Source organism: Fukomys damarensis, unplaced genomic scaffold (genome assembly GCF_012274545.1).
Source record: "Fukomys damarensis isolate Sample0158 unplaced genomic scaffold, DMR_v1.0_HiC HiC_scaffold_39, whole genome shotgun sequence".
NCBI classification, from domain to species: Eukaryota; Metazoa; Chordata; class Mammalia; order Rodentia; family Bathyergidae; genus Fukomys; species Fukomys damarensis.
The window spans coordinates 19,858,765-19,872,684 of NW_022900951.1; the positions used below are offsets into that span (position 1 = coordinate 19,858,765).

The 13,920-nt window shown below is 38.8% G+C and overlaps 1 protein-coding gene across 1 annotated transcript in view; it reads left to right on the forward strand.

Moving 5' to 3' along the window:
- Window positions 1-13,225, forward strand: part of CUNHXorf58 (chromosome unknown CXorf58 homolog) — a 27,495-nt gene extending 14,270 nt beyond the window's left edge. The window contains 4 exon segments of the mRNA XM_010607170.1: window positions 4,083-4,214; window positions 9,609-9,838; window positions 12,065-12,218; window positions 12,994-13,225. Of these exon segments, the coding sequence (XP_010605472.1) occupies window positions 4,083-4,214; window positions 9,609-9,838; window positions 12,065-12,218; window positions 12,994-13,170 (693 nt within the window). The 3' untranslated portion in view covers window positions 13,171-13,225.
- Window positions 13,226-13,920: the final 695 nt, after the last annotated feature.

Genomic DNA, 13,920 nt, shown 5'->3' on the forward strand with positions numbered 1-13,920 from the left:
ATAGCTTCTCTTTCAATTTCATTGAAAAGTTTGAAGAGTAATGGTAGTAGTTCTTCTCTAAATGTCTTGTAAAATTCAGCAGTGAATCCATCAGGGCCTGGGCTTTTCTTTGTTGGTAAGTTTTTAATTACATTTTCAATTTCACTGATTGTGATTGGGGTGTTTAAAATGTTTTTATCTTCTTCGTTCAACTTTGGTAATTCATAAGTATCTAGAAATCTGTTCATTTCTTCTGTGTTTTCCATTTTATTAGAGTACAGGTTCTCAAAATAGGTGTTCATCCGTTTTCCTTTTTTAAACAGAAAGAGAAAACCTTTTTTTTTTTTTTTCTTTTTGGTACCAGAGATCGAACTCGGGACCTTGCACTTTTGAGGCAGGCAGCAGAACCACTGAGCTAAATCCCTGGCAGGCCCGTTTTTCTTTAGCCAAGGAACTGGAATGGGCCAGAGAGAGTTGAGTCGCACAGCGGAGGCGCTGTTCAAATAAGGAGACTGGTGCTGCTGGCTGAGTGGGGCAGTACAACGAGGCACTGGCGATAAATACCTCCTGTAAGTAATCTGAACTAAAGTAAAATACAGTTAGCCCCTAAGAAATCCCTACAGCAGAAATTACATGGTTTCCATACCTGTTCAGTGTACAGTGATTTGTTTTTACTTTCAGTGTCACTGTAGGAGCTGATTAGAACCCACAAGAAATTAATTGTAAGGAAGCATAATGGAGAGATGTGCTGATACTCTCTTTTCTTTAGGTGTACAATGTATGTGTAAAGAAATGGAAAATAAAATTACTTACCTATAGGAAGGCTCCATGTTGTATTAACAGTACACTTTTTTGTTTGTTTGTTTGTTTGTTTGTTTTGAGACAGGGTCTCACTATGCAGTTCAGGCTGGCCTTGAACTCACTATGTAGCCCAGGTTGGCCTCAAATTGGTGGTGATCCTCCTGCCTCTGCCTCTCAAGTGCTGGGATTATAGGTGTGCGCCACCACATCCAGCTCATTAAACTGTTTTGACCCTAGGATTTAATACATTAGGAATAAAACTACAAACATTTCAATACTTTCTTGTTTTCCATGTGTCTTTGAGGCTTTGGATTTTTTTTTAAATGTTCTGGATAACAAAATTAAAAATTGGAGCAGATGATCCCAATGATGAATGTAACTGTACTGCATACTGAAAAAGTACCAATAAACTCAATAAGATTTTTAAAAATTGGAGCAGAAAATATACAAAAGCTAGCTATTGTGCTGGGGATTTAGCTCAGTGGTTCTGCCGCCTGCCTTGAAAGGGCAAGGACCCGAGTTCAATCCCTGGTACAAAAAAAAAAAAGAAAAAAGAAAGAAAGCTAGCTGTTGTGTGTTAAGTAAAAAGAACAGAGATTCTGGATTTTGATCCTCTTGCTATCACTTGTTTATGTGGCCTCCTATCAGCATTTTAACAGAGTTCCCATACTTTCACAAACGGTGCATTATGAAATATGAAGGGAAAGAAAAACCGATCTGGAATCAAAAGATATTTGGATTTTCTTCTCCACCAGCCTCCCTCAATGTAAACAGATGCTTTGTGGCCAGAAACACAGATCCATAATATAAATACATGTCAGGGGAGTCAGCACATATTTAGGGGTTGGGGAATACTTCAGCCTCTCTTCCCAGGCTGTGTACAGCTCTTAGCACAGGGACAGGTACATGTGGGAAAGTCTGGTGTCTGTCCAGCCACACAGCATGTGAGCCTCCGTATTTTCTGTGATTCTTCTCTCTCCGATCTATCACATGCTTTCCTTGAGTATAAACTGTTGACATTTGAGAAAGAAAAATTCTTTATTTGCTTCTTTGCCTACTGAAAATGAAGACTGAAGGGGAGAGAGGCCTAAGCAACCTGAAACGTACATATTTCCATCTGGGGACAATGTATTAACTAACACATAAAAGACCATCAGCCCCAGTAACACCGTTCATCGCAGTTCCTAGGGCAATCCATTTAATCGCCAGATAAGTTTCTCTGCGTTGACGGCACGGATGACGTTATGAGCTCATTCTGTCTTTTAAAGCAAAAGAATGTTTTTCAAGGAGAAGAAACAGGTTTTAAGAAACTGATCCTCTAAGGATTGTGGACTCTACCACTCTAGCTGCATTTAAAAACTGTATAGCTATAGCTACATGGAAACAAACTATAAGTGGTTAAAAAATCCCCATATAGTCTTCTCTTTATAAATATAGCCTTTCTATTGAATAGCAGACTGCTATGGGAAAGGAACAATATTTGAGGTATTTGTCAGAAAAAATATGTAAAGTGTGTGCTGATCACTAAAAAAAAAAGTACTACTATTTTTAAAAAATATGTTTTCTGTGAAATATTTAAACGGGTGACTAAAATGCCCATCAGTTAAATTTTTTAAATCAATTCTTTGAAATCTTGAGCAGTTATTTTCCAAGTTATTGTGTAGGCAATAAGAGTACAATTTGAATCTAAATTCTCAGCATTTTCTTCCCTTCATTTTTGAGTGAAGAGACAAAGGAAGAAAATGGCAAAAAGCCTTCTAATTTTGATTGGTCACAGTAAGGCAGAGAAAGATTATGAACTAATTTGTATAGTCAGTGGTTTGGGTGCAATCAGGTTTGTTAGACTTTGAAAGTTTTTTAAATGTTCTAAAATAATACATGTTCATGATTTTTAAAATTACTCAGTATACACAAGGTATACAAAAATGTATCTCCCTTGGTGACTTTATTCCACATTCCAGAGAAATATAATTTCTTGTATTCTTGTGTAGTCTCTCAGAAATGTTATCATTTATTTTATATCTCTATATATTCTGCCACTGACCTTTATTTAAATGTTCAGTTTTGTGACTTCATTATTTTTGTTGAAATTGGTTGTCTTTCCATACCACCATAGCCAGCTCTAATTCATTGTTTTAACAGCTTAAGGATTCTCTTTTATGGATATCCCTTTGAAAGAATATTTGCTTATAGACTCGTTTTTAATAAAACTAACTTATTACAACAAGAATTTCCTTATGCATATGTGATTACTCTTGATTCTGTCTGACTGGAAACTTTAAATGAAATAAATACTCTATTTTGGGGCTCACCAGCTGTTTTTAAGCATGACATTGTTTCTATTTAAGAAATTCTTCCATATGAGAACAAAAGTCCTTCAAATTGAGCATTGTAAAATACTTGAAAAATTCTAGTTTTAAATTGAACTATGAGGGGCTGAGGATTTAGCTCAGTGGTTCGGGCACCTGCCTTGCCAAGCACAAGGACCTGATTTCAATCCTCGGTACCAAAAAAAAAAAAAAAAATGAACACTACAAATTGAACTATGAGGGCAATAAGTCCACAGATAGATTGTACAAGGTCACTTCTGTTTCAAACCTTTACTGTCACTCCTACCCATGACTTTCAGAGCTTCTAAAGCTACAGATTTGTAACTTTGTTTTACAGTTTCTTGGTATTATGTTTTTCTTATCCATATTAGCTTAGACTATACCTTATTTTTTAGAAAAAAGAATATAAATAACTATGACAAAGTCTATTTTACCACAACCACATATTCATCATCTCTTCAAAATTGGCTTTCTTGGTTTTGGAAGAGATTTTAGTAACAATTTGAAAGTTCTAATTCTGATTTCTCACAGATTAGCGTTCCGAAATTTCTTAAGATGTATCAGTTACCATCAGTTAAGGATGGGACTTACTTTCTGGAAAAGTTTGGTTTTATGTGGAATGCTTGCCCTAATGGCTTATTTAAAGGTACACATGCACTTTAAGGTTAGAAACAGTAAGCGAGGGATCTTCTGAAAAATTCAAAAGAAAGAGTTGCTTCTGGCCAAGAGGGCATGCTTTGAAAATGTTAATATGTTAAGATTTTTGAAAACCAATTTTAGCGCAGGAGCTGGTTTTAAGTATTAGATGAAAGCTTATAGACTGAATTCACTATTCATTTCTAAAATATTTCAGTAAGATAAATCTGCTTAAATTATTGTCCATTATGAAATAATTGTTGGAAGATTTTTTTAAAATAAAGGCTTCTGAATTTGTAAAAATAAAATAAAATCTGTTTTCTCTTTTCTTTATAGACAGTAGTCGATGCCTGCAAAATGATGGGAAAAAAGAAATTTTATGAGCAAATTATGGAAGATGAACGTCTTTTCCAGAAGTTCAAAGTAACTGACTATGTAGATATCGTCACCACCCAAGATTACATGTGAGTAAGGAACTCAGGGTTAGATATTGAAAGTGAAACAAACAAAAAAAGGCCTTCCTGACCCTGTCCTCCAAGAACAAAGAATAATACGTGTGTTTATTGTGGTAATCTACAAACAACATTTAACACTTTGACCATTTTAAAGTATACAACTCAGGGGCATTAAATACATTTGCAGCAATGAGCACGCATCCATTAGGTTCCAGAACTTTTTTGTTACCCCGAGAGAAACCTGTTATCCACTAAACAATCGTTCCTCATTTCTCCATCATTTCAGCCCCTGCCAACCAGCAGTCAGCTTTCTGTCTCTATGTCTTAGGCTAGACAGTTCATATAAAGGAGTCATGTCATGTGTGGCCTTTTGTGTTTTGGCAGCAGAGCAGTGGGTGATAGCTAAGGACTATGGGGTTTCTTGCCAGGTAGAGGGGCGCACACCTGTAACCCCAGCACTTTGGAGGCTGAGGCAGGAGGATCGCTGTGAGTTCGAGACCAGCCTGGGCTACATAGTGAGTTCCAAGGCCAGCAGCCTGAACTACATAGTGAGACCCTGTCTCAAAAACTAAGAAAAGAAAAGAAGAAAGGAATATGGGGTTTCTTTATGGGGTGATGGAAATGTTTTAGAATTAGTGGTGATGGCTGCACAATGTTGTAAATACACTAAAAACTATGGAATTGCATACTTTAAAGTGGTATAAATTGCAAATTTTATATTACATGAATTTATCTCAATTTTGAAAAATCACTACATGGCATTAAAATAGTACATGATGAGAATTTGACCTAGTAAGGAAGGGTTCTCCTCTTGATTGGATACTTTCTGCTACAAGTAACAGAGTATTGTCAACCACAAGAGACTTAAACAGTAAAGACTATTTATTGTCCTGTTGAAGAAGTCCGCAAAAGTCCACACATAGCCAGTTCCTGGGCCAATTCAGCAGGTGAAGAACATCATGGTTCTGAGTCAGCTTCTTTCCAGTCCTCTTGGCTTCCTTCACATAGTAACAAGATAATTATCATACCCTCGGTTCCATTCAAGAGACAGGAAGACTAAGACTCCTAGCATCTTTCTCTCTCCATCTGGAGAAGGTAAATCTTTCCCAGAAGCTCCCAACAGACTTCCACTCTGATCTCATTGGTCACAACTGGGTCACATATTCTCCCCAAACCAATCACTGAAAAAGGGAAATGGCATCTTTCCCAAGACTGAGTTAGAACAGTCATGGTCGTACGCTGGATCCCTCTTCCCGAAGCATAGTACTGTTGCATACCTGATAGTATGGCTCTGTGAGGTAGGTAGAAATCGGAAATGCTCATTGGGCAGGAAGTCAATGACAAATGTCAATCTTGGGGTAAGCGGGTGGCTCCAGCAGGCAAAGGCCCTGTGGCAGGAGGAGACACATTTGGAGCTGAAGAAGGCAGTGCACAGAGCATATGGTATGTGGCCAGGCTACAGGTCTGCTAAGAGGTTATGCAGGGCTTTACACCACAGTAAAACATTTATTTTCTTCTCTGTTCTGTGTGCAATGAGAAGCTTGTGCATTGTTGAAATCTGTAGAATGAAGGGATTCCTTACTAGATGTAATCTAAAAATACAGTAAATACTTTTTAACAAATTAAAAACTGTATTACAGTAAAAGACATATTGCCATTAATCTTCCTCAGAACTCTCCGCCTCACTTTGGACATACATAACTCATCATCCTTGCCATTTCAGAAGCAATTCTGAAGTCTTCTTTCATGGGTGTCCTCAGTTGCATTGTTGGGTTGGGGCTGCCTTACCATCCTGAATGGATTCAAACATTTACCTTTTGTGGTCCTTTTGACTTTGGGGAAGACCCAGAAGGTGCACAGTGCCAGAGCACACACCATAATGTTTTTATGAGCCTGCCTTTTGGTTGGATTGCAATCAGCAGCAGCATTCACTATATGGTATTTTGTTTGTTAGCTTGTTTAGGTCTTCTTTAATTTCTTATAGCAATGTTTTTCAGTTTCCAGTACGATTCTTTTTCTTTTTCACTACATGGTATTTTTGATCACACCACATAAAGACTTTCATGCAAGAGGACTTCCAGAACTGCTTTAGAAAGTGGCAAGAGTGATGGGATGAGTGTGTTGGAAGCAAAGGGGAGTATTTGAGGGAGATGAATGACAGTGTGTCTTTTAAATTTTAAATTTCAGTCACACTTTGTACGTCAGAGGCTCCTGATTATTTTAGGAGATATAGGGTAGCATTGGTTTAGAGCATTTACACCCAGTAGGCCTGGGCGACCAGGAAGGAAGGTAAGGCATGGCTCCTAGGTTTCTCTGGTTTGTATAGCTCGATAGTTAGCAGTGCAGAATCAGGACACTTAAGCTAGACATCTGAGTAATAATAGCAAGGGTTATTATTCCTTCTATTCTCAGAATAGTCCAAAGAGGGAGGTATTGCTATTACCCTCATTTTGCAAGGTTTTTTTTGGGGGGGTTGGTAAGTCGTGGATTTGCCATTTAATAATTTTTAAAATTTTTGTTGGTACATGTTTGTAGTACATAATGATTACATTCATCATGGGGAGTTTGTACACATGCATAACCACATCTTCACTTTGCAAAGGTTACAGAAACAAGTGATCCCCAAATTCCCCTCATAATAACATGTATGGCCTTAGCTCTTCCCTCGGTTGCTTCAATGTGAAACATGAAATTAATGTAGCACCTTAGAGACTCCAGAGTGTTTTCTTCTTACTTTCAGAGTGTAAGCTATGAGGGAATTGGACCAGGAAGCAGGTAGAACTTGGGTTGTCAGTTATCTTTGCTAAGGACATGGTTCACATCCTTGCAGATCGTTAACATGTCAAGGATTGGTGTCATAAAGAGCAGTTACCCTGAGAGGCGTGTTGGAAGAGAGAGATAAGATGGCTGTGGACATTTATTGAACTCATGACAGCATTGTTTTTAGCATTTTACAGGCATGTTATCTCCTTTAATCTTCAAGTTTGTAAATTATGTGACCCTTTTTACAGATGAGAAAAATGTGGTTTAACAAGGTTCAAAAAACCTTGCCCAAGGTCACACAGTGAATAAATAACAGAACAGGCCCTTGACAGGTCTGTGGTATTTACTCATTTTACTACCTTACTCTAGGGAAATAAAATATACAGGCAGTTTCACTGTGAACAGTAGTGTAGAACCATAAAAATGATCTTGCAAGCTGAAATTACGCAAAGCGAACTTAATAATCCGTGGGGCAATTTGCAATTGTCCTGTGACCTTTAAAATAAAAAAAAAATTAAAGGGCCAGGGATTTAGCTCATTGGTTCCACCACCTGCCTCACAAGTGCAAGGACCCAAGTTCGATCCCTGGTACCCCCCCAAAATTAAAAACTCTGTCATAAATATACAGAATAGGAAAAGGAGAGAGAAAACCCCAACACTTTCAGTATGCTCTGATTTAAGATATCAGATATATCGGAAAGTTTTATTTCTTTGTGAAAACATCAACTGTGAGTACAAAAGAGCCATTGAATTGTATACTTTGTGTGAGTTAATTATATTATAAGCAAGTCTCAGAGCTATGAGAAAATGGACTAGGAGTGTAGCACAGCATATGTGAGACCCTGGGTTAAGTCCTGAAAACCAGCTTATCAGGAATAATTTGAACAGCACTTAGCTTCTTGTTCCTGTTTTGTAAACTACAATAGAGAGCAGACAACTCTTCTATTCCTTGGTGAACTGTCACGCTACTGAGTTTGGATCAGCTGCCAGCGTTTCATTCTGTACACTTGAAATGGTGTGACATATGTCAGCATCCCTTTAATGCGAAGCTTTTTTGGGGCCAGCATCACTTCCTGTAGAACAGCCTCATCCTTTTTGTCACAGCCACTCCCCTTGCTTGTGTTGCTCAGTCCACCTTCACCATTTTCCTCTATCTGCTCGTCTATAGTCTCTTGGTTTCAGCAGCATTGGCTTCCCCGTGGGCACTTGTTTCTTCTAGGACTCCATCTACTTGTGATTCCAGTTTCACTCCCACTTTTTCTTTTCTGGCCAATGCGCTTTCAGTTATCCAACTCTGGAAAACGTCACACAGAGAGGTACCACAACTACATACTTTGCTGCCTGCATGTAAGCTGAAGAACAGATTTGAAGTAACCAACCACTGAATAGCTTTGAAAGGAGCGACATGATTTGTCACTAATTATGCACATTTGTCATCAGTGTGGTGATGTAAGAACTGAAGAACTAGCAGCAGAGTTTGCACCTTATAAGGTTGCCCCCAGCTGTACTGGAGTGGCCTCAACTGGCTCTCTGTTGTTGGGGACTGGTATTACTCAAGGAAACAGTGGTGATTGAAATGCATACGTGCCAAAATGGTGTGCATGTGAGTGTGCACGTGTGGTGAGTGTGTGTGTATATATTATACCCTAAAGACCTCCCTGTTTTCTAGCATTGTAGGCCTACATTTCCTTGTATGGGTAGCTTCTCGTGAAGCTGATACCTGATAGGTATCTCTGTCACTTAAACACATGTTTATAATGTGAAATTGATTATACATTTGCACTTTTAAATCCATAATTTGGTATCATTTTAAATTGGAAAAAGTGAGCCAGGCGTGGTGGTGCACACCTGTGATCTCAGCATCTGAGAGGCTGAGGCAAAAGGATCGCCATTAGTTTGAGGCCAACCTGGACTACATAGTGAGACCCTGTCTCAAAAAACCAAAAAAAACTGAAAAAAATGTAAAGTGGGATTTCTACAAATACCCCAAATGAAAATAGTGAAATTCTCCACTATGCACCAAAGATGAAGTCATTTTTTTTGGTACCAGGGATTGAACTGAAGACCTTGTGCTTGCGAGGTAAACACATTATTTTTTGAAAGATTTTGTGCAAATGTCCTCACAACCCATGTCACGAACGAGCACTACCAGATATGCAGAACACAGAGCTGCTGTGACTTTGAGGCTCTTCCTGAGTTTAATTTTTCTTGAGTTATATGCCATACAAATGTTTATGCAGCTGCGGGGGGCATACCTGTAGTCCTAGCACTTGGGAGGCTGAGGCAAGAGGATCACTGTGAGTTTGAGGCCAGCCTGAACTACATAGTGTGACCTTGTCTCAAAAAACCAAAAAGTTAATTAATTAATTTTTAAAAAATGTTTACACATTAAAGAAACATTTAGTGAGTGTGGCACCATGTGCTGATGCCATGTGACACGGCTCCTGGCATCCAGTAAGGGTTAAAGACGCCTGCAGGTGGCTCAGAAACCTTTGGTTGGCAATAGTAGTCATGAAAGAGAAATGTCCGTAGGGTTCAGAGAGGAGCCCAAGGAGTGCCTTTTAGCTGGGAAACTGCATGAGATGTGTCTAAAACCATGAGAGATCATCCACAACCAATCGCTCCATATCTTTTCTCCATATAGTATTCCAGTCTACTGGATGAGATCCCCATATCGTCTGGTGGCAAGAATAACCTCTGGTGAAAATTAAACCTCAAAAATATTCCCAGGACAATGATGATGTATGACATAGTTAATTATGCAGAATCTGGAATAAAGTCTGCCCGTTTACAAAAAGAAATGAAGTATCTGTTACAGAGACCACGGACGGAAGAGATGCGTCAGCACCAGCTACAGATTGTTTCTGAAGTTAGGTAAAAACAGATCCTTCCTCAAGGTTGCAATGCTGTAGATATTTCTGAAAATGTTCACATTCTGCCAGAGAGCTCACTAAAGATAATAAGGGGGCATTTGGGAAAAATCAAGTTGGGGGCAGGTGGCCCAAAGCTATGCAACTTTGTAACAGAGCACTAACAAAGAGGACAGTTGGTACCTGGGGAGATAACTTGTCCCACCAGATGGGCAGCTCCAGGTGGCTGGAGGTTCCTACAGCAAATAGAAACCCTGTGCAGCAATAGAGGGGAGCGGATAGGAGGTGCAGGATGGTGCAGACAGAGGGGTACGCAAGTAGCCATCCAAGGCCCGGAGGTTGGGGAGCGCAGTGAGGGCAAGGTGGGGGTGTGTGGGCCTCTGTGGGGAGAGCCAGAGTAGTGGTGCCAATGTTTGTTTTCACAGATACAGCTGAAGGAGCTCCCACTGTCCATGCAGCAAAGTGCACTGAAGGTTATAATTCTATCCCCGCTATTCTGGTTCCCTTTGCCTAGGATAAATTGCACATAAATTACAGTGACGTTATTCCCTTCTTTACCAATAGCATGTGAACCAATTCACATTTTAGAAACTCGTATTGTAGAAAATAGATGTATTATCATCTGGAACAACATGGACAGAATGTGACTGCCTCAATTACGTTTCTCTTCTCTTTCCATTACTAAGACTCACCTAGCACATCTTATATACAAATTCAGCTGGCTTTCTTAAGAAAAAGAGACAATAAGATTGAAGAAGACTTATTGGCAATCTATTTTCACATACTCTTATTTGAATGAAAAATACTCCTTTAGTACATGAAGACTCTGATGACCCTTGTTAAGCAAACATGCTAAGGTTTCTTCAGGAGTGGAGAGGAGTGGAGCTGACCCCATCACATAAATTTGCCCATTTATTTTATGATCAAGGCCATGTACATCTGCCTGGTTTAGGACACAGTCAGTCATCATGAAATAGACTTTCTCTAACTCATCCATATAAGCACTGAATAGAGAACTTAACCCTATTACTACCAAGGTCAAATAAATGATGTCATTTTCTTTGCTGCCACATAGAACCCCAGGCTCTCACTGCTATTTGGATTCTTGCTAAGGATTATCCAAGAATCAGTCACCTAAAAGCCAAATAAGGAGCCAAATTCTAAATCAATTGGAGAAAAAAAAATACGTTTATAAAGGGCTCTTGGAATATGGTCTTAGTTTGGGATCTCCCAGACACAGGCAAGTCCTGAGACAAGGATGTGAGTTTGTGTAGTTTATTTAGGAGGTGATCCCAGGAACCACTGATGGAAGGGGTAGAAAATAAAACAGAAGGGAAGGCAGCGAAACTCTGTTCACAAGCAATTTGCCACTGTAACTGGAGCTTTATCCCTCCTGTGAATGTCAGAGCCGAGTTACCCCACAGGCCCAAGGGAGCCCGCACATTGCTAGACCAAAGCCCACCAGCCACTGGTTAAGGGTTGCATAGGAGGGAGGGTATTAACTCTCAGGCACTCCCAACCTGCTCTGCACATGGGCTCTTGTTTTCAAAGACACGTGTCAGGGCAATCGATGCAGATGCTGGCGGTGGAGGTTGAGCCTTGCGGGCATGGCACCGACTGCGTCTGATCCCAACACTGATTTTAAAAAAAGCTTCTGGCTGAGCACAGTGGTGCATACCTGTAGTCCCAGCTACTTGGGAGAGCGAAGGAGGAGGATCGCAAGTTCCAGGCCAGCCTGAGAAACCTAGTGAGACATTGCCTCAAAATAAAAATTTTAAAAATGGGTTGGGGATGCAGCTCAGTGGTAGAATACTTGCCTAGCATGTTCAAGGCCCTGGGTTTGATCCCAAGTATCACACACACACACACACACACAGAGTTTTCTTTTAAACTGTTATGAAATGTAATACTTTTTGGTATTTTAAAATCCCAAATGTCTACTACAGAGTATTTTCCAAAAAATTGATTTTAAATTGATACAGATTTTATCATTTTCATCATCACTGTCCTCAACATTATGACCTACACACCTCCATAGGTACCAGATAAAGAGCAGTGCTGTGGAAACTCAAGCAGCAGTGACCTTGAACATAAAAGCTTGCACACAGTATTGTTTCACAGGCTGAGGTCTGGGATATATTTGCTAAAGTTTTAACTCAACTTGGAACTTGCCTTACATTGAAATTTTATTTTGCCTGCTTTTTCTGTGTGTAACACAAACATCTTCTAGGTGTCCATCCTTAGTGAATCTCCAGCCTTTATATCGGCCCTACCAACAGCAAAGTAAAATGAGACATTTGGGGCGTCGATCCAAGCAAGCACAAATGAAAGTTGAAAAGATGAGAAAACCTTTTATGACACCTAAGAAAAAAGATGCTTCTGAGGTAACTGTAAGCTTAACACATACTGAATTCATTGTTTTGGGCAGCATTCAAATAGCCTGTAAGATATTCTACTTGCATAAGTAAGGTTTTCCTAATCTGAAAATTCAAGGCTGAAACACTCTTGGTGTATTATACCTTGGATAGTACAAAGCTACTTTCATCTTGATAACAATATTTTTTAAATTCTTAAACAATATTAGTAGCTATTTTGGTAAATACTAGCTGTTTTGACTCCACATCAGGATAAATTGAAAAAAAACTATTATCTCCCTATATTGACACTGTAAACTTCAGCACATCTCTGATGGTGCTTTTCTCAGAATAAACTCATCTTTACCTAAATTTTGTTGTTGTTTTTGAGAGATTGGGTCTTACTATGTTGCCAGACGGGCCTCAAACTCCCAGGCACTCTCAAGTGATTCTCCTGTCTTAGCCTTCCAAGTAGCTGGAATGACAGGCACAGTGCTGTCTAAACTTAGAAAAAGCCGTATTATGTAGAGTACATTTTCACATTGTAGGGATATTTAGAACAAACATATGTTTGTGTATTATTTTGTAATGATAAAAAAAATCTGCTGTAAGCCAGGAATTTAGCTCATTGGTGCCACCACCTACCTCACAAGCGCAAGGTGTCGAGTTCGATCTCCTGTACCAAAAAAAAAAAAAAAAAAATCTGCTGTAAATTTTGGGAGCTGAGGCCAAGTATATAGAATCAGATATAAAAAATATAAAGTAGTAAAAGTCAAATATAAAACACTTTTATTTATAATCCTAGCAACCGCAAAAAGCCATACCGCCTAAAAGGGTACAAGAGACAATTGTCTTCTCCAGCCCGGCTTTTGACATTGTGAAATATAAAGAATGCACCTCAGATAGTGAATTGGGAGAAGATGAAGATGAACAGGAAGTATTTGCCTGGTATCAACAGTTGTGTCTTCAGTATTTTCCATGATGTCAATACACAGCTAATTGATAGGACACCAATGTTGTTCATCTGTCTATAAATAAAGGACAATCAAATAAAAACAAGTCCTTGGTCTGCTCTCTTAACCAAAGGCACAGCATATTTGTAAGCCCTTTTGTATTACCATAAGTGCTGATATGTTTTACTGACAGGAATTGAATCTGAATAAATTACCTCTGATAGATGCCTTTGAATTAGCAGCATACATTTTTGTTCAAGAAATGAGTAAATTAGTTCCTGGGATTTTATTCAATTTTGATTTTTTTCATTTAAAAAATATCTGAACAGGCCATGCTTACCATAAGTTTAGCATAAATGCTAAAATTCACAGGCTAGCAGGCTGCTGTAAGTCAGCCTCCATTGTCTTTTTGTAGGTGTGTATTGTTTTTACAGAACAGCTTGTGAATGACCTATCCTGAATTATAATAAAAGTAATAATGGATTGTTGCTACCATAGGCATGACATAGCATACCTAATCATTATTAAGCATTGCCAGCACCTGAGGCAGAATACTGCATCTGCTTTAATGTTGTACTGTGGATATTTTTCAAGCATAAAGACTGCTTTGAGTAATATTTATCAATTTCATTTTGAATTGTTAGATTCGCATTCTTGATACAGTACAAATTATTGATTTCTTCTGTGATACAGGCTACTGGATTATAACAAACCTTTCCAGAGCTTGTAATAAATGAAACATGGTTATTTACTGAATTTTAGAAATACACTTAAAAAAT